This window comes from Somniosus microcephalus, unplaced genomic scaffold (genome assembly GCF_052327205.1).
Source record: "Somniosus microcephalus isolate GS21.2 unplaced genomic scaffold, FLI_Smic_1.0 scaffold279, whole genome shotgun sequence".
In the NCBI taxonomy this organism is placed as follows: Eukaryota; Metazoa; Chordata; class Chondrichthyes; order Squaliformes; family Somniosidae; genus Somniosus; species Somniosus microcephalus.
Genome location: NW_028225466.1, coordinates 219475 through 240771, shown reverse-complemented (window position 1 = coordinate 240771; position 21297 = coordinate 219475). Strand labels below are relative to the sequence as shown.

Genomic DNA, 21297 nt, shown 5'->3' with positions numbered 1-21297 from the left:
ATGATTTTAATAACTGGTTAATATTCAGTCCCACAGATGCAATAATTTAAACAATAATGATTATTATTCAGTCCCACAGATGCAATGTTTTTAATAACTGGTTAATATCCAGTCCCACAGATGCAATAATTTTAACAATAATGATTATTATTCAGTCCTACAGATGCAATGATTTTAATAACTGGTTAATATTCAGTCCCACAGATGCAATAATTTTAACAATAATGATTATTATTCAGTCCTACAGATGCAATGATTTTAATAACTGGTTAATATTCAGTCCCACAGATGCAATAATTTAAACAATAATGATCATTATTCAGTCCCACAGATGCAATGTTTTTAATAACTGGTTAATATTCAGTCCCACAGATGCAATAATTTAAACAATAATGATTATTATTCAGTCCCACAGATGCAATGTTTTTAATAACTGGTTAATATTCAGTCCCACAGATGCAATAATTTTAACAATAATGATTATTATTCAGTCCTACAGATGCAATGATTTTAATAACTGGTTAATATTCAGTCCCACAGATGCAATAATTTTAACAATAATGATTATTATTCAGTCCTACAGATGCAATGATTTTAATAACTGGTTAATATTCAGTCCCACAGATGCAATAATTTAAACAATAATGATTATTATTCAGTCCCACAGATGCAATGTTTTTAATAACTGGTTAATATTCAGTCCCACAGATGCAATAATTTTAACAATAATGATTATTATTCAGTCCTACAGATGCAATGTTTTTAATAACTGGTTAATATCCAGTCCCACAGATGCAATAATTTAAACAATAATGATCATTATTCAGTCCCACAGATGCAATGATTGTAATAACTGGTTAATATTCAGTCCCACAGAGGGCCATCACTTTAACAATAACGAGTCTGATTCACAGACGAGCTCTTATTCTATAAGCCGCCTTTTTCGTTGGTGTCCGAGGTTGGAGCGGATTGAAAAACGCGCCAATCAGAGGCGGAGATTTGCCGTGTTTTCAGCCAATCAGAAGGCGCGGCTGGGCGGGGCCGGCGGCTGCTATAAAAGCCGCAGCCCGGAGCGGGGAGGAGCAGTTGGAGAACAGAGTAAGAGAGGAGTCCGCCCGCCCGGGGAGAAGGGACAGCCCGGAGTGGGGAGGAGTAGTTGGAGACCAGAGTTAGAGAGGAGTCCCCCCCCGGGGGAAGGACAGCCCGGAGCGGGGAGGAGTAGTTGGAGACCAGAGTTAGAGAGGAGTCCCCCCCCGGGGGAAGGACAGCCCGGAGCGGGGAGGAGCAGTTGGAGAACAGAGTAAGAGAGGAGTCCCCCCCCCCGGGGGAAGGACAGCCCGGAGTGGGGAGGAGTAGTTGGAGACCAGAGTTAGAGAGGAGTCCCCCCCCCCCGGGGGAAGGACAGCCGCCGCCCGCCCGGGGAGAAGGGACAACCGCCGGCCGGCACCTTGGGCAACAAGGGCTCGCGGGTGGGCGGGGCTATGACCTCACCCGCGCGCTGAGGCGGTTGAACGGCCGATCAGGAGCCACGTGACCCCGGAGCTGGCGGCGGCCTTTTAACAGTGGGTGGGGCCCCGAGTCGTTTCGGGCTGCGATTGGTGAGCGCAGCTGTCAATCTACGAGTCGCAGCCAATAGAAGAGATGGACTCCGTGAGGGACTTTAAGCGCGGGCTGCGTGACCGCAGTGCGCATGCTCGGTGCTGCTCGCAGTCCCCGGATGAGGCTCCGGTTTGTGGAAGGAGATAAAATGGCGGCGGGACTGAGGAGCGGCGGATGGTGCGGTGAGTGTAGATCAGAGAATCTCCGGCATTTACAGCAGCGCCGGCCTCTCTCAGGTAATCTCTGGGGGGAGGAGGATCAATTTTTGGTCACTCTTATGCTGGTTTCTGAAACTCTCTCAATCCTCAGGCTTACTATTATTCTTTGCAACATTATAAGCTTCTGTCAATCTAATGCTATCCTTACCTTCTTTAGTTAGCCATGGTTGGATCACTTCCCGTGGAGTTTTTGTTTCTCAATGGAATGTATTTTAGTTGAGAATTATGAAATATTTCTTTACATGCTAGCCACTGCTTATCTACCGCCATACCTTTTAATCTATTTTTCCAATCTACCTCAGCCAACTCGCCCCTCACACCTATGTAATTGGCTTTATTTAAGTTTAAGACACTAGTTTCGGACTTAGGCAAGTCACTCTCTCAAAATTAATGTGAAGTTCTAACATATTATGATCACTCTGCCCCACTGGATCCTTTACTATGAGATTGCTAATTAACCCTGTCTTATTACACAATACAAGTTCTAACATTGTTGGTTCCATGACATTTTGTTCCAGGAAACTGTCCCGAATGGATTCCATGAACTGGTCCTGCAGACTCTTGCTCCACAGCCCTGTAGGTTACGGCTCATCAAGTGTACACCCAAGTACTTTTTAAATGTGCTGAGGGTCTCTGCCTCTACCACCCTTTCAGGCAGTGAGTTCCAGACCCCTATCACCCTCTGGGTGAAAAAAATTACATCTGCTCTGCACCCTCTAGTGGATGGACTGGGGAGAAAGGTCTTTACTAGCCGAGGCATAGAATATAAGAGCTGGGAGGTAATGCGTGAACTGTATAAAACACTAGTTAGGCCTCGGCTAGAATACTGCGTGCAGTTCTGGTCAACACATTACAGGAAGGATGTGATTGCACCAGAGGGTGCAGAGGAGATTTACGGGGATTTTGCCTGGGCTGGGGAATTTTTGCTATGTGGAACGATTGGATAGGCTGGGGTTGTTTTCTTTGGAACAGAGAAGGCCAAGGGGAGACTCGATTGAGGTGTATCAAATTATTAGGGGCCGAGATTGAGTGGATAGGAAGGACCTATTTCCCTTAGTGGAGAGGTCAATAGCCAGGGGGCATAGATTTAAAGCAGATGGTCAAAGGATTAGAGGGGTTTTGAGGTGAGTTTTTTACACCGAGGGTGGTGGAGGTCTGGAACTCACTGCCTGAAAGGGTGGTAGAGACAGAGACACTCATCACGTTTAAAAACTGCTTGGATATGCACTTGAAGTGCCGTAAGCTACCAGGCTATGGACCAAGTGCTGGAAAGTGGGATTAGAGGGGATAGATCTTTGTCAGCCGACTCGGACAAGATGGGCCGAATGGCGGCCTTCTGTGCAGTAAGTTTCTATGATTGTGTAACCCGGGGAGGATGGGCCCAGTGAGATCAGACAGTGTGTAACCCGGGGAGGATGGGCCCAGTGAGATCAGACAGTGTGTAACCTGGGGAGGATGGGCCCAGTGAGATCAGACAGTGTGTAACCCCGGGAGGATGGGCCCAGTGAGATCAGACAGTGTGTAACCCGGGGAGGATGGGCCCAGTGAGATCAGACAGTGTGTAACCCGGGGAGGATGGGCCCAGTGAGATCAGGCAGTGTGTAACCCGGGGAGGATGGGCCCAGTGAGATCAGACAGTGTGTAACCCGGGGAGGATGGGCCCAGTGAGATCAGACAGTGTGTAACCCGGGGAGGATGGGCCCAGTGAGATCAGACAGTGTGCAACCCGGGGAGGATGGGCCCAGTGAGATCAGGCAGTGTGTAACCCGGGGAGGATGGGCCCAGTGAGATCAGTCAGTGTGTTACCTGGGAAAGATTGCCCCAGCTTCGGTTTGCCTAAAGCACAGGGAAATTGTACATTTCTATCCAGAACCTTGGTGATTTGCTGGAAGCCCAGGCGGGCATGGCGGGGATCTGAGAAAAGGGACAACATCAGACCGAAGTACTTGGACCCAAACTTTTATTTTTATGAAGCAGAAGAAATGTCTATATTATATTACTTCACACTGTTGATATTGTTATTTTCTGTCCTGCCATAATTAGATTTCCTGGTGAAAGACTGAGTGATTGAGAGGTTCACAGCTGAGAGTAAACTGGGATTGTAGACTGAGGAACGACAGCAGGTGAACCAACACAGGATTGTGAGCACCAACCCGAGAGAACTCTTCCGATTCAGAGATCGATTGGGGAAAAAGGTCAGAGAGTCCCATTGACTCAGATACACACTGGTCCTGGAGATGGCCTGGGGAGAAAGGTCAGAGTGAGTCCCATTGACTCAGATATTGAAATAAAAAGTAGATTTGCCTTTCTAAATCTAGGCTTTATTAACTTTAAAAATCCAGTAGCACATCTTTCAACACCCAGTCCCAACCAAGGCTGTAGAGAACTGAATTTAAGATGGCCACCACAAATCACATGACATCAACTACCAATGAGTTTACAGCATATATCTCAAGGCAGGAAACAAACAACCAATTACAATACTTCTTACTAAACATGAAGAATAATCACCACATTCACCCCTCCTTTTAAAATATACTCCAACCTAAATAACCTTTACAATTTACAATTAATTATTTACAACTAAAACAATACAAATATAATATTTCAACAATTTTAAAACATTACTATCAATTTAAAAGTCCATTTTCAGTCGGTCGACCGGATATCTTGTTCGTGTCGACCACCTTAACCCTGGTGAAATTCCTTGCCCTCCCACACCAGGAGACACAGAAGTATCTTCTGCAGGAAGGCTATCCATATCCCGATTATCAACGGTTTCCGGATTGGAAATCCCATCAGGAGGTAAACGGGGACGGTCATGAACATCCATCGAAGGCTGACTAATAGAAGTATAATTATCTGCAATAGGATTGGAAATATTTGTAGTATCTAACGACATCCACATTATCTGAATCATGACTATTGTTAATATCCTCAGAAGAGGGCTGGCCACCACAAGGAGCCAAGTCTTTAATTGAAACAGTACTTTCTTTCCCATCTTGGAATCGAATATGAGCATATTGGGAATTTGCCTCCAACAGCTCCACCTCCTCCACTAAAGGATCATATTTTGGCAATCTAACATGGCGTCGAAGCAGCACAGGTCCCTGCATAGTAAGCCATGAAGGTACCGAATATCCCGTAGTAGATCTCCGCGGATAGTTGAAGAGCCTTTCATGGGGGGGTCACATTAGTAGCTGTTGAAAGCAATGATCTAATGGAATGCAGGGCATCAGGCAGTACCATTTCCCACTGTGTATTCTTAAGGTTCTGGGATGTCAAAGCCAACATAACTGCCTTCCAGATCACCCCATTGTATCGTTCGCACTGTCCATTACCCTGGGGATTATACGGGGTAGTTCTACTAGTGGAGATTCCCCGACTCTGAAGGTATTCTTTCAACTGGGAAGACATAAAAGAACTTCCCTGATCCGAATGGATATACGCAGGCATCCCAAAAATGACAAAAAGTTGAGTCAGACATTTGATAACTAGCAGCTGATACATCTGCGCAAGGAAAAGCAAAAGGGAACCTTGAAAACTCATCCACAACAGTAAATATATATCGATTTTGAGTCGTTGAAGGAAGAGGCCCCTTAAAATCGACGCTCAAACGTTCAAAAGGAGAAGTAGCCTTTATAAGATGAGCTCGTTGAGGCTTAAAGAAATTCGGTTTACACCGAGCACAGATCGAACATGATGAAGTCATCTGCTTGACGTCTTCAACTGAAAAGGGCAAATTCTTACTGCGTACGAAGTGTATCATCTGCGTGACCCCAGGATGGCATAAGGCATTGTGAAGATTAATAAGCGTATCTCCGTGAATCACAGAACAATAAGCCCTCGACAGCGCATCAGCAGCAACATTATCCTTCCCCGGACGATAAACTATATCAAAATGGTAACATGCCAACTCAATCCTCCACCTCATTATTTTATCATTCTTAATCTTTCCAAAATGTTTGACATCAAACATAAAGGACACAGACTTTTGATCAGTTACCAACGTAAAATGTCGCCCCGATAAATAATGCCTCCATTTACGCAGTGCTTCTACTATTGCATACGCCTCTTTATTGAGGAATGCCTTTTTTCGCTATTGTTCAAGGTACGTGAGAAAAAGGCCACAGGTCTTCCATTTTGGTTCAGCGTAGCCCCAATTGCAAAATCAGAAGCATCCGTCTCAATCACAAAAGGAACCTGCTCCTCAATAGAATGCACAACTGCTCCAAGGATATCCTTTTTAAAATGATCAAAACACATCCTGGCCTCCCATGATAGAGGATATGTCGTAACCCGAATAAGAGGCCGGATCTTCTGTGAAAAATTTGCAATCCAATTAGAATAGTAAGAAAACAGTCCAACAACTCGTTGCAAAGCCTTAGAATTAGTAGGACAAGGTAAATCAATCAATGGTCGCAGATGTTCTGGGTCTGGTTTAATCTTGTTTCCCGAGATAATGTACCCCAGTAGATTTACCTCAGTGGTCGAAAAGGTACACTTCTCTTTATTGAAAGTTAAACCAACTTTTTCCGCAGCTTGAAGGAATCTTTCTAAATTAGAATCATGCTCCACCCTTGATTTGCCACACACCGTGATGTCATCTAAGTATGAAAAGGTGTCAGAGAGAGAGAGAGTTATCACTTAGAAAAGCATCCATTGCCCGTTGAAAACAAGCAACACCATTAGTAACACCAAATGGTATTCGGCAAAACTGATACAGCTTTCCGCCAGCCTCAACGGCCGTATATGGTTGATCCCTCTTAACAATAGGAATCTGATGAGCACTCTTTAAATCAATAGTGCTAAAAACCTTATACTGAGATACTTTGTTGATAAGCTCATCAATCTTAGGCAAAGGGTACGTATCTAATTGAGTATACCTATTAATGGTTTGGGAGTAGTCTATCACCATTCGTTTCTTATGTCTCTCGTTAGTGGTGACAACTACCTGTGCCCGCCAAGACGAACAACTAGGTTCAATGATTCCTTCCAATAAAAGACGTTGAACTTCAGAATTAATCAATTCTCTATCCTGACTGCTATACCTTCTTGACTTGGTAGCAATTGGCTTACAATCTGGCATCAAATTGGAAAAAAGTGATAATGGAGAAATGGAAGAGGTTAATCCACAAATAGATAAAGGTGGCTTAGTCCCTCCAAACGAAAGACTGAGAGACTCGTGTAATTGAAGCACATCATGACCAATCAAAATATCCGCACAGAGATTAGGCAGAACAGATAGGCGTATATCAGTATACGTATTACCTAGAAGAATCAATTTCACAAGGCAACAACCAGCTACTTGTGAAGTGAGAGTCGTCTGAGCCATACACACCTGATAAGTAACAGACTTAGAGATACGGGCAGTACCGAGAGTTTTATAAGGGCCTTCACTTCTAACCCATTAACTTGGGCCGTAACTATAGCTTTGTTTAGGCCATGAGCAAATGCAGCAGAAATTGATGCAATAAACGCCCTATCTAAAGGCTGAATAGTCGCAGAGGAGGTAATTGAACCTGATGATTTACAAACACGTGCATAATGACCTCTCTTGCCGCATTTACTACACACAGCCTCCCGAGCAGGACACTTCAGACGAGGGTGCCGGACGTTCCCACAAAAATAACACTTCTGAATCCGAGAGGCAACAGCCACCGAAGTAGAAACTGTTTCAGAATCTAGTAAACCACTCCTATTAAGTCCACATAATTCCTTTTCATCCGGAACTGCCGAAACCACAGTTGCAGGCCGATTAAAAAGAGCATAAGAATCCGAACTTCTCTGAGCCACATCCAATGTAGAGGCTTGCTCGAAAGCACTCTTACGATCCAAAGTCTTATTTTCTAACAACCGCTGACTAATTGATCTAGACAGTAATCCATTAAAAGCATCCCGTACCGATTCTTCCTTATATTCTTCTGCTGTCACGGCCTTATAATTACAGTTAGCACTAAGGCGCCGAAGTGCTTGTAAATAAGTATCCAAAGATTCTCCCACCTGCTGCCTACGGGCAGATAGAAGGTGACGTGCAAATACCTCATTCTTTGGTTTAACAAAAATCTTTTCCAATGTAGAAATAGCCAATGCGTAAGTTTCACAGTCCAAAATATACTTATACACATCCGGAGCAATGTAGTTGATCAGCATATTCAGCTTATTTAGAGACTCTTGATCCAACGCACCCAAAAAGTTTTTTAATGTACGATACCAGTGTTTCCATTTATCATCCACTCCTGCAGAATTAGGGTCAGCATTGAATCGTTCCGGTTGAAGATATCGCTCCATTCTAACTTAAAGTTAATAAATTGAAATAAAGAGTAGATTTGCCTTTCTAAATCTAGGCTTTATTAACTTTAAAAATCCAGTAGCAGATCTTTCAACACCCAGTCCCAACCAAGGCTGTAGAGAACTGAATTTAAGATGGCCACCACAAATCACATTACATCAACTACCAATGAGTTTACAGCATATATCTCAAGGCAGGAAACAAACAACCAATTACAATACTTCTTACTAAACATAAAGAATAATCACCACAGATACACACTGGTCCTGGAGATGGACTGGGGAGAAAGTTCAGAGAGAGCCCCATTGACTCAGATACTCACTGGTCCTGGAGATGGACTGGGGAGAAAGGTCAGAGAGAGTCTCATTGACTCAGATACACACTGGTCCTGGAGATGGACTGGGGAGAAAGGTCAGAGAGTCCCATTGACTCAGATACACACTGGTCCTGGAGATGGACTGGGGAGAAAGTTCAGAGAGAGTCCCATTGACTCAGATACACACTGGCCCTGGAGATGGACTGGGGAGAAAGGTCAGAGAGAGTCCCATTGACTCAGATACACACTGGTCCTGGAGATGGACTGGGGAGAAAGGTCAGAGAGAGTCCCATTGACTCAGATACATACTGGTCCTGGAGATAGACTGGGGAGAAAGTTCAGAGAGAGTCCCATTGACTCAGATACACACTGGCCCTGGAGATAGACTGGGGAGAAAGGTCAGAGAGAGTCCCATTGACTCAGATACACACTGGTCCTGGAGATAGACTGGGGAGAAAGGTCAGAGAGAGTCCCATTGACCCAGATACACACTGGTCCTGGAGATGGACTGGGGAGAAAGGTCAGAGAGTCCCATTGACTCAGATACACTCTGGTCCTGGAGATGGACTGGGGAGAAAGGTCAGAGAGAGTCCCATTGACTCAGATACTCACTGGTCCTGGAGATGGACTGGGGAGAAAGGTCAGAGAGTCCCATTGACTCAGATACACACTGGCCCTGGAGATGGACTGGGGAGAAAGGTCAGAGAGTCCCATTGACTCAGATACACTCTGGTCCTGGAGATGGACTGGGGAGAAAGGTCAGAGAGAGTCCCATTGACTCAGATACACACTGGTCCTGGAGATGGACTGGGGAGAAAGGTCAGAGAGAGTCCCATTGACTCAGATACACACTGGTCCTGGAGATGGACTGGGGAGAAAGGTCAGAGAGAGTCCCATTGACTCAGATACACACTGGTCCTGGAGATAGACTGGGGAGAAAGGTCAGAGAGAGTCCCATTGACTCAGATACACACTGGTCCTGGAGATGGACTGGGGAGAAAGTTCAGAGAGTCCCATTGACTCAGATACACACTGGTCCTGGAGATGGACTGGGGAGAAAGGTCAGAGAGTCCCATTGACTCAGATACTCACTGGTCCTGGAGATAGACTGGGGAGAAAGGTCAGAGAGAGTCCCATTGACTCAGATACACACTGGTCCTGGAGATGGACTGGGGAGAAAGGTCAGAGAGAGTCCCATTGACTCAGATACACACTGTTCCTGGAGATGGACTGGGGAGAAAGTTCAGAGAGAGTCCCATTGACTCAGATGATGTCCCCACACTATTACTGCAGATTTGGTTTCCCCAATCTATACATAGCTTAAAATCCCCCATGATTACTATATTACCCTTGCTACATGCACCTCTAGTTCCCTGAATTATACGCCGCCCTACATTACAACTACAGTTTGGGGCCTATAAACACCTCCAACCAATGTTTTCTGCCCCTTGCTGTTTCTTGGCTCCACCCAAACTGATTTTTTAACTTTATTTTCGGAGCTAAGATCATTTCTCTCTCATGTCTTTATCCCATCCTTTATCGACATGAGACCAAAACTGTGCGCGGTACTCCGGGTGTTGTCTCACCAAAGCCCTGTCCAATTGTAGCAAGACTTCCTCACTGTTGTATCCCAACCCCTTGTAATAAAGGCCAACATGCCATCCGCCTGCCCAATTGCTCGCGGTACCTGCATGCTAACTTTGTTTCCTGTACGAGAACACCTAAATCTCTCTGAACACCAACATTTAATAATTTTTCACCATTTAAAAAAGGTTCTGTTTTTCTGTTCTTCCTACTAAAGTGAATACGCACACATTTCCCCACATTATATTCCATCTGTCACCTTACTGCCCGCACACTTAGACTGCCCATATCCCTTTGCAGGCTCTGTGTCCCCATAGCTTACTGTCCCACCTAGCTTTGTATCAGCAGCAAACTTGGATCCATTGCACTCGGTCCCTTCATCTAAGTCAGTAATATAGATTGTAAATAGCAGAGGCCCCAGCACTGATCCTTGTGGCACCCCACTAGCCTGCCAAGCTGAAAATGTCCTGTTTATCCCTACTCTCTGTTTTCTGTCAGTTAACCAATCCTCTATCAATGCTAATAGTCATAATGGCACAGAAGGAGGCCATTCGGCCCATCGAGTCCGTGCCGGCTCTCTGTGGAGCAATCCAGTCAGTCCCATTCCCCCGCTCTATCCCCGTAGCCCTGCAAGTTTATTTCCCTCAAGTGCCTATCCAGTCTCCCCTTGAAAACATCGAGTGTCTCCGCTTCCACCACTTCCATCGGCAGCGAGTTCCCGGTCCTCACCACTCGGTGCGTAAAAAGGTTTTTATTCTCATCCCCCCTGTATCTCTTGTCCAAAACCTTAAATCTGTGTCCTCTAGTCCTCGTACCATCCATTAGTGGGAACAGCCTTTCCCTGTCTAGTCTATCCAAACCCGTCATAATCTTGTTCACCTCGATCAAATCACCCCTCAACCTCCTTTGCTCTAATGAAAACAAATCCAGCTTCTCCAACCTGTCCTTGTAGCTAATATATTCCCCTCAACCCCATGAGTCCTTATCTTGCACAGCAACCTTTTATGTGGCACCTTATCAAATGCCTTTTGGCAATCCAAATATTTGACATCCACCAGTTCCCCATTATCTATCCAGCTAGTTGCATCCTCAAAAAACACTAATAGCATGGTTTCTCTTTCATAAAACCATGTTGACTCCGCCTGATCATATGATTTTCTAAGTGCCCTCTTACCCCTCCCTTAATAATGGATTCCAGCATTTTCCTGACGCCAGGCTCACTGGCCTGTAGTTCCCTGCTTTCTCTCTTCCCCCTTTCTAGAATAGCGGGGTTACTTTTTCTACCTTCTAATCCGCTGGGACTGTTCCAGAATCTAGGGAATTTTGGAAGATCACAACCAATGCATCCACTCTCTGTTCAGCCACCTCTTGTAGAGCTCTAGGATGTCGGCCGTCAGGTCCTGGGGATTTGTCGGTTTTTAGTCCCATTAGTTTCTCAAGTACTTTTTTTCTCGAAGGAACTTAAAGTAATTGATGTCAGTCCTTTCATTAGTCCCTTGGTTCCCTGCTATTTTTGGTACGCTATTTGTGTTTTCATAAGAACATAAGAAATAGGAGCAGGAGTAGGCCAATCGGCCCCTCGAGCCTGCTCCACCATTCAATAAGATCATGGCTGATCTGATCCTAACCTCAAATCTTCTATCACTCTGCATCCACCCGAACCCATGTGATCTCCCGGGAGAGGCGAAAAACCAGATAAAGACCCAATGGCCAATTTGGGAGAAAAAAATCTGGGAAATTCCTCTCCGACCCATCTAGGCGATCGAAATTCTTCCAGGAGATCACCCTGTCCCTATATTTTCTACAGTACTTACCTTCTGTAAAGGCGATCTCCACCCCAGCCAGGAACAGGGATAAAACCATCTCCTGAAATCTAACAGAATTAGAACACAGTAGGAGCAGAACAAGGCTACACGGCCCCTGGGCCCGCTCCACTACCCACAGGGCCATGACCATTCCGAACCCAGACTCATGTCCAATTTCCTGCCCACTCCCCATAACCCTTAATTCCCTTTACTTCTAGGAAACTATCTATTTCTGTTTTAAATTTATTTAATGATGTAGCTTCCACAGCTTTCTGGGGCAGCAAATTCCACAAACCTACCACCCTCTGAGTGAAGAAGTTTCTCCTCATCTCAGTTTTGAATGAGCAGCCCCTTATTTTAAGATCATGCCCCCTAGTTCTAGTTTCACCCATCATTGGGAACATCCTCACCGCATCCACCCGATCAAGCCCCTTCACAATCTTATATGTTTCAATAAGATCGCCTCTCATTCTTCTGAACTCCAATGAGTAGAGTCCCAATCTACTCAACCTCTCCTCATATGACCACCCCCTCATCCCCGGGATTAACCGAGTGAACCTTCTTTGTACTGACTCGAGAGCAAGTATGTCTTTTCTTAAGTATGGACACCAAAACTGTATGCAGTATTCCAGGTGCGGCCTCACCAATACCTTGTACAACTGCAGCAATACCTCCCTGTTTTTATATTCCAACCCCCTAGCAATAAAAGCCAACATTCCATTGGCCTTCTTGATCACTTGCTGCACCTGCATACTAACTTTTTGAGTTTCGTGCACCAGGACCCCCAGATCCCTTTGTACTACAGTACTTTCCAGTTTCTTGCCATTAAGATAATAACTTGCTCTATGATTTTTCCTGCCAAAGTGCATAACTTCACACTTTCCAGTATTGTATTCCATCTGCCAAATCTTTGCCCACTTACTTAGCCTGTCTATGTCCCTTTGCAGGTTTTTTATGTCCTCCTCACTCACTACTTTCCGTCCCATCTTTGTATCATCTGCAAACTTTGATATGTTACACTCGGTCCCCTCCTCCAAATCGTTAATATAGATTGTAAAGAGTTGGGGACCCAGCACTGACCCCTGCGGAACACCACTAGTTACTGGTTGCCAATCTGAGAATGAACCATTTATCCCAACTCTCTGCTTTCTGTTAGAGAGCCAATCCTCCACCCATGCCAGAATATTACCCCCAATCCCGTGATTTTTTATCTTGAGCAATAATCTTTTGTGTGGCACCTTGTCAAATGCCTTTTGGAAGTCTAAATACACTACGTCCACTGGTTCCCCTTTATCCACCCTGTATGTTACTTCCTCAAAAAACGCAAGCAAATTTGTTAAACATGACTTCCCCTTCATGAAACCATGCTGAGTTTGCCCTATTAAATTGTGTTTATCCAAATGTCCCGTTACTGTCTCCTTAATAATGGACTCTAACATTTTACCAACCACAGATGTTAGGCTAACAGGTCTATAGTTTCCAGCCTTCTGCCTACTACCCTTTTTAAATAATGGTGTTACATTAGCAGTTTTCCAATCTGCCGGGACCTTTGCTGAGTCCAGTGAGTTTTGGAAAATTATTACCAATGCATCCACAATCCCTACCGCTACTTCCCTCAAGACCCTGGGATGCAAGCCATCAGGTCCAGGGGATTTATCCGCCTTGAGTCCCATTATTTTACCAAGTACCACTTCCTTAGTGATTTTAATTGTATTTAGTTCCTCCCCCCCTAGAGCCCCCTGTTTGTCCAGTGTTGGGATATTCTTAGTGTCCTCTACTGTAAAGACTGATACAAAATAATTGTTCAGTGTTTTTGCCATCTCCATGTTTCCCACCATTAATTTCCCGGTCTCATCCTCTAAGGGACCAACATTTACTTTAGCCACCCTTTTTCTTTTTATATAACTATAGAAACTTTTACTGTCTGTTTTTATATTTTTTGCTAATTTACTTTCATAATCTATCTTCCCTTTCTTAATCAATCTTTTTGTTATTTTTTGCTGTCTTTTAAAGACTTCCCAATCTTCCATCCTCCCACTAGATTTGGCTACCTTATATGCCCTTGTTTTTAGTCGGATACTATCCTTAATTACTTTACTTAGCCACGGATGGCTATCTTTTCTTTTACACCCTTTTTTCCTCAGTGGAATATATTTTTTTTGGAAGTTGTAAAATAACTCCTTAAATGTACACCACTGGTCATGTACCGTCTTACCCTTTAATCTATTTTCCCAGTCCACTCTCATTAATTCCGCTCTCATACCTTCATAGTCTCCTTTATTCAAGCTCAGCACGCTTGTTTGAGATCCAACCTTCTCACCCTCTAATTGAATATGGAACTCAACCATGTTATGGTCACTCATTCCAAGGGGATCCTTTACTAGGACATTTTTAATTAATCCTGTCTCATTACACAGGACCAAATCTAAGGTTGCTTGCCCCCTGGTCGGTTCAGTTACATACTGCTCAAGAAACCCATCCCTAATACACTCAATGAACTCTTCCTCAAGGCTGCTCTGCCCAATTTGATTTGTCCAGTTAATATGATAATTAAAATCCCCCATAATTATAGCTGTTCCCTTATTACAAGCCTCAACTATTTCCTGATTAATACTCCGTCCAACAGAGTTGCAACTGTTCGGAGGCCTATAGACTACACCCACTAGTGTTTTTTTCCCCTTATTATTCCTTACCTCCACCCAAACTGTTTCACTATCGTGCTCCTTTGACCCAATATCATTTCTCTGTATTATAGTGATTCCTTCCTTTATTAACATAGCCACCCCACCTCCTCTCCCTTCCTGCCTGTCCTTCCTGATTGTTAAATAACCTGGTATGTTTAATTCCCAGTCATGGTCACCCTGCAGCCATGTTTCTGTAATGGCCACAAGATCATACCCATATGTCATTATTTGTGCCGTTAACTCATTCATTTTGTTACGAATGCTACGTGCATTCAGATAAAGAACTTTCAAATATGTTTTGTAACACTTAGTTCCTGTTTTTTCCCTTTTTAGTACTTTACTTTTTACTCCATACCTTCTGTCCCTTCCTGACACATTCTGTTTTTTAATTCCCCCACTGCTACCTAAGTCTATGACCTTCTCTGTTGTCATTTCTATGATTTGCTCTCTAGAAACCTCCCCCCCCACTAATTAGTTTAAAGCCCTCTCTACAGCCCTAGTTATATGATTCGCCAGGACTCTAGTCCCAGCACTGGCCAAGTGGAGTCCGTCCCAACAGAACAGCTCCCTCCTGTCCCAGTACTGGTGCCAGTGTCCCAAGAAGCAAAACCCATTTCTCCCACACCAGTCTTTGAGCCACGCATTTAACTCTTTAATTTTATTTATCCTAGCCAAATTCGCTCGTGGCTCAGGTAATAACCCAGAGATTATTACCCTTGAGGTTCTGTTTTTTAATTTGACCCCTAGCTGCTCATACTCCTTTAACAGAACCGTCTTCCTTGTCCTATCTACGTCGTTTGTACCAACATGGACCACGACAACTGGATCCTCCCCCTCCCACTGCAAGTTTCTTTCCAGCCCAGAAGAGATGTCCTTAACCCTGGCACCAGGCAGGCAACACAGCCTTCGGGACTCCCGCTCTTGACTGCAGAGAACCCTATCTATCCCCCTAATGATACTATCCCCTACCACTACAACATTTCTTTTTACTCCCTCCACTTGAATGGCCCCCTGTACCACGGTGCTGTGGCCAGGTTGCTCATCCTCCCTGCAGTCCCCGCTCCCGCCCTCACAGGGAGTAAGAACCTCGATCCTGCTGGACAAGAACAAGGGCTGCGTCTCCTTCAACACTACATCCTGGATCCCTGTACCTTCCTCACTCGTAGTCACACCGTCCTGTCCCTGACCACGGACTACATCTGCAGTAATTAACTTCATAGGTGTGACCATCTCCTGAAACATAGAGTCCAGGAACTTCTCCCCCTCCCTGATGTGTCGCAGTGTCCGAAGCTCGGTCTCAAGCTCCATAACATGGAACTTGAGTTCCTCTAGCAGCAAACACTTGTCGCAGATGTAATCACCGTTAGCCTCAATGGGGTTCACCGGCTCCCACATCTCGCAACAGTAACACATCACCTGCTCCATTCTATATAATTAATTAAATTTCTTATTATTAGTTATGAAGACCCTGCCCGGATATATATGATAATATCACACCACTATTCAATAGGACTTACCAACTTAAAGGTATGAAAGAGAAGAGAAGGAAGAAAACCAACCAACCAGCTGATCACCAACCTCCTCCTTGAATACTGTCTGTGGAGCCTGTTTGGTTGACTCGTCTCGCTGCTCCGCCTCCGCAGTGCTGTCTAAGCCTGGGAGTGGGGAATAAAACAGAGCAAAAAACACACCCTCACCTCCCACTTATCCGAACTCTCCCACTTAGCAAAACTCCAACAGCACTCAATGCACAAAGCACTCCGTGCACCGCACTAGCCCCTCCCCTTTTATACTGTGAAGACAGATACAAAATATTTGTTTAAAGTCTCTGCCATTTCCTCATTTCCCATTATAATTTCTCCTGTCTCAGCCTCTAAGGGACCAATGCTTACTTTTTGCTACTCTTCATGTTTACTTACTTTCAGAAGCTCCTACAATTTTTAAATGTTTCTTGCTGGTGTACTCAGTCGATTTTTCTCCCTTTTTTATCAATTTTTGGTCATCGTTTGCTGGTTAACAGAATTAAACTTCCCAATGCAATTTCACACGCTAAAGGTCTGCTTCTGTAAATAGCATTCAGGTACATTTATCATTTATTACTCGCTCAGGAACAAAGTTCGAGGTTGATACTATAGAAACTTGGGACCAGACAGCACAGAATGAGGCCATTGGGCACAGCGGGCCTGTACCGGCTCTTTGAAAGAGCAGACCAATGTGTCCCACTCCCCTGCTCTGTGCCCAGAGCACTGCTAATGTTCTCCCCTTCGTGTGTTTCACTAATTCAGGTTTAAAAGTTACTATTGTCTCTGCTCCCATCACTCATTCAGACATTGCATTCCAGATCATAACACGATGCCTAAAAACAATCTTATCTTACCTCCCCTCTGGCGTTTTGTCAATTACATTAAATCCGTCTCTTCTGTTTACCGACCCTTCTGTCAGTGGGTACAGTTGCTCCTTATTTACTCTATGGAAACACCTTCATGATTTTGAACACCTCTATTAAATCTCCCAATTAACATTTTTCTGCTCTAAAGAGAACCTGCGAGGAGTCGGCAGCAGCAGCGAGGAGGCATAAATACAGCGGGAGGCCGAGGACAGCGCGGACCTGCGAGGAGTCGGCAGCAGCAGCGAGGAGGCATAAATACAGCGGGAGGCCGAGGACAGCGCGGACCTGCGAGGAGTCAGCAGCAGCAGCGAGGAGGCATAAATACAGCCGGAGGCCGAGGACAGCGCGGACCTGCGAGGAGTCGGCAGCAGCAGCGAGGAGGCATAAATACAGCGGGAGGCCGAGGACAGCGCGGACCTTCAAGGAGTCGGCAGCAGTGAGGAGACAGCTACAAGTCCGGCGAATTCCAAAAGTACAGCAAAATCGAGGAGAGACGTCACAGGACTGCAGGAAAGAGTGAGAGCGGGAGCAGTCAAACTGCAAAACCGCTAAAGTGACGTCGCAACCAGGGAAGGAGCTGATTGGGAAGTAGGACCTGGTGAGTATTTCTACAGTCCAGTCGTTAAAGTAAAAGTAAGGTCTCTAGTTTAGCATAAGTAGTGTTTAAAGGGAAGTAAGGTCCCGAGTGTATTTAATATTCTTTAAAGGGAGTAAATTAAGGGTAGGACATGGCAGGGCAGCTCGGCAGCGTGGAGTGCTCCTCCTGTGCTATGTGGGAAGTCGGGGACACTTTCGGTGTCCAGGGCGAACATGTGTGCAGGAAGTGTCTCCAGCTGCAGCTACTCGAAATCCACGTTTCTGAGCTGGAGCTGCAGCTGGAGTCACTGTGGAGCATCCGCAAAGCTGAGATCTTCATAGATAGCTCGTCTAACGAGGTGGTCAGATGGAATGGGTGACCGCCAGACAGAGTAAAAGAACTAGGAAGGTAGTGCAGGGTCCATCTCTCTCTCCAACAGATTTTCCGTTTTGGATACTGCTGGGGGAGATGCTTTCTTGGGAATGCAGCAAGAGCCCAGTCCGTGGCACTACGAGTGGCTCAGCTGCACAGGAGGGGAGGAAAAAGAGTGGGAGAGCAATAGTGATAGAGGATTCTATCGTAAGGGGAACAGATAGACGTTTCTGTGGCCGCAGATGTGACTCCAGGATGGTATGTTGGCTCCCTGGTGCCAGGGTCAAGGATGTCACTGAACGGCTGCAGGGCATTCTGAAGGGGGAGGGCGAACAGTCAGAGGTCGTGGTTCACATTGGTACCAAGGTCATAGATAGAAAGCGGGATGAGGTCCTGCAACAAGAATTTAGGGAGCTAGGTAGCAGATTAAAAAGCAGGACCTCAAAGACTGTAATCTCTGGATTACTCCCGGTGCCATGTGCTAGTGAGTATAGGAATAGGAGGATAGAGCAGATGAATGCGTGGCTAAAGAGTTGGTGCAGGAGGGAGGGCTTTAGTTTCTTTGATCACTGGCTCTTTTTCTGGGGAAGGTGGGACCTGTACAAGTCGGACGGTTTGCACCTGAACCGGAACGGGACCAACATCCTTGCAGGGAGGTTTGTTAGTACTGTTGGGAGTTTAAACTAACTTGGCAGGGGGATGGGATACAGAGTGGAGCTACAGTAGAGGGTGATGCACAGCCAAATATAGAGGAAAAAACAGGTCAGCCTGGAAGGCAGAGCAAATATGTAACGGCACAAGGGAGTATGGCAAGGCTGGATGGCATTTATTTTAATGCAAGGAGTCTTGCGAGTAAAGCAGATGAATTTAAGGTGTTGATGAACACATGGGAGTATGATATTGTTATCACAGAGACATGGTTGAGGGAGGGGCAGGACTGGCAGCTCAGTATTCCAGGGTATAGAATCTTCAGGCAAGACAGGGGGGGGTATAAAAGAGGAGGGGGTGTCACAATATTAATCAAGGAGTCAATTACTGCTGTAAGGAGAGATGATATCTTAGCAGGTTCTCAATGATTTATCTCCAGAAGGTTCCTGAACACCGGCGCTAGACTGATTCGCCTGTCGTTCATTGGTTTACCACACGCTCCGTTTTTAAACAAGGGGGTAACATTTGCAAATCCCCAGTCCTGTGGCACCACTCCCCTATCCAAGGAGGATTCAAAGATTGTGGCCAGAGCCTTCCTTCTCTCAGTAACCCAGGATGCATCCCATCCAGACCATGACACTTCCACTTTGAGCGCTGTCAACTGTTTCACTACATCCTCTTGGTCTATTTATAACCTGTCCAATTTCACTACCACCCTCTCCTTCACTGTAACATTAGCAGCATCCTCTTCTTTAGTGAAGGCAGATACAAAGTACTCATTCAGTACCTCAGCCATGCCCACTGCATCCACCAGAAGATTGCCCTTTTGCTCCTTAATCATCGCACCTTTCCGTTGACTCTCCTTTTAGGCTTTACATGTTTAAGAAAGATTTTAATGTTCCCTATTCTATTCCCACTAATCTTTCCTCAGTTTTTCCGTGCCCCTCTTAGTTTGTTTTTGATTTCTCCTCTGTACTTTCTGTATTCAGCTTGATTCCCTACGGTGCTGCTGTTGTTGTTGTGTGTTTATTATACCAGAGTCTGCGTGTGTCAAACAGCAGAAAACTCCATCTTACAAGGTCTCAAATTGGGTTATAACTTAATGCCGGCGAATAACATCAACTTAAGTTTGGAGAAATTACTGATCCGGGACTGAATCGCTTTCACATTTTCCCCAGTGGGGAAAGGGAAGGACGCTGACTGAGAGTTTGTTAGACACAGTGGGACACGTGCACATGTGGAGAATTATAATTGTAAAACAGCAGTTAGATCAATCAAACCAGTTATGTATTTGACATTTCCAGATATTGTAAGACCCCTAAAGATATTGCGTCACCAATCTGCTTAAAGTGACACCACTGTTAATATTAGTGGAGCAGTGGTGAATGTCCTCGCCTCCGACAGTGCTCATTAGTCAAGTGCTGACACCATGAGCCATGTCCTCTGCTTTATTACAGGAGGAATAGCGAATAACAGCAAGGAAGTGATGTTCAACTGTTATAACAGACTGGTTAGGCCTCAGCTGGAGTCTGGTTTTCAATTCTGGCCACCACACTTTAAAGGAGGATATCAAGGCCTTGGAGATGGTGCAGAAGAGATTTGAGAGAATTGTACTAAGGATCAGGGACTTCAGTTCTGGGGAGAGGCTGGTTTGTTCCCTTTAGAGCAGAGTTGGTTAAACGAAGATTTTATAGAGCTGTTGAAACTCATGATTGGTTTTGATGAGTAAATAAGGAGGAACTGTTTCCATTGGCAGAAGGGGTCAGTAACCAGACGACGCAGATTTAAAGTGAGTGGAGAAAGAGCCACAGGCGAGGTGAGGTAACATTGTGTTACACAGCGAGTTAGTGTGATCTGGAATGCATTGCCCGAAAGGGCGGTGAGGTAACATTGTGTTACTGAAATAAAGAATAGATTTGCCTTCCAAAACTAGGCTTTATTAACTTTAAAATCTGCAGCACATCTTTCCACATCCAGTCCCAACCAAAGCTGGAAAAAAACTGAATTTAAGGTGGCCACCACACATCATGTGACATCAACTACCAATGAGATTACAGCATTTATCCCAAGGCAGTTAACAAACAACCAATCACAATACTTTTACTAAACAAGGAATAATCACCACATTCACCCCTCCTTTTTAAAATATACTCCAACCTAAATAACCTTTACAATTTATAATTAATTATTTACAACTAAAACTATGCACAACAAGAGTAAAACTGTTTACATGACACAATACTAAGTGAACAACAACAAATAATAACATTGCACATAAGTATTAAGTATCTCTCAACTAAAACAATATACTATAATATTTCAACAATTTTAAAACATTACTATCAATTTAAAAGTCCATTTTCAATCGGTCGACCGGATATCTTGTTCGTGTCGACCTTCTTAACCTTGGTGAAATTCCTTGCCCTCCCACACCAGAAGGCACAGAAGTATCTTCAGCAGGAAGGCTATCCATATCCCGATTTTCAACGGTTTCCGGATTAGAAATCCCATCAGAAGGTAAACTGGGACGGTCATAAACATCCATCAAGGGCTGACTAATAGAAGTATAATTATCTGCAATCGGATTGGAGACATTCGTAGTATCTGTAACAGTATCCACATTATCTAAATCATGACTATTGTTAATATCCTCAAGAGGGCTGGCCACCACAAGGAGCCAAGTCTTTAATTGAAACGGTACTTTCCCATCTTGGAATCGAATATGAGCATATTGGGAATTTGCCTCCAACAGCTCCACCTCCTCCACTAAAGGATCATATTTTGACAATCTAACATGGCGTCGAAGCAGCACA

At 44.7% G+C, this 21297-nt stretch overlaps 1 protein-coding gene across 2 annotated transcripts in view; it reads left to right on the top strand.

The window, feature by feature from the left end:
- Positions 1–1308: 1308 nt before the first annotated feature.
- LOC147081946 (uncharacterized) overlaps positions 1309–21297 on the top strand; it is an 84342-nt gene continuing 64353 nt past the window's right edge. The window contains exons 1-4 of one of the 2 annotated variants that reach the window (XR_015076348.1): positions 1320–1781; positions 3861–4012; positions 17036–17485; positions 19942–20758. Coding sequence is in view for 1 of the 2 variants with exons in the window: in XM_085980579.1 (XP_085836705.1) it covers positions 1774–1781 (8 nt within the window). In the remaining variant the exon portion in view is untranslated. Of the gene's footprint in view, positions 1782–3860; positions 4013–17035; positions 17486–19941; positions 20759–21297 lie in introns of those variants that run through there. The other variant, XM_085980579.1, reaches the window with a different exon arrangement.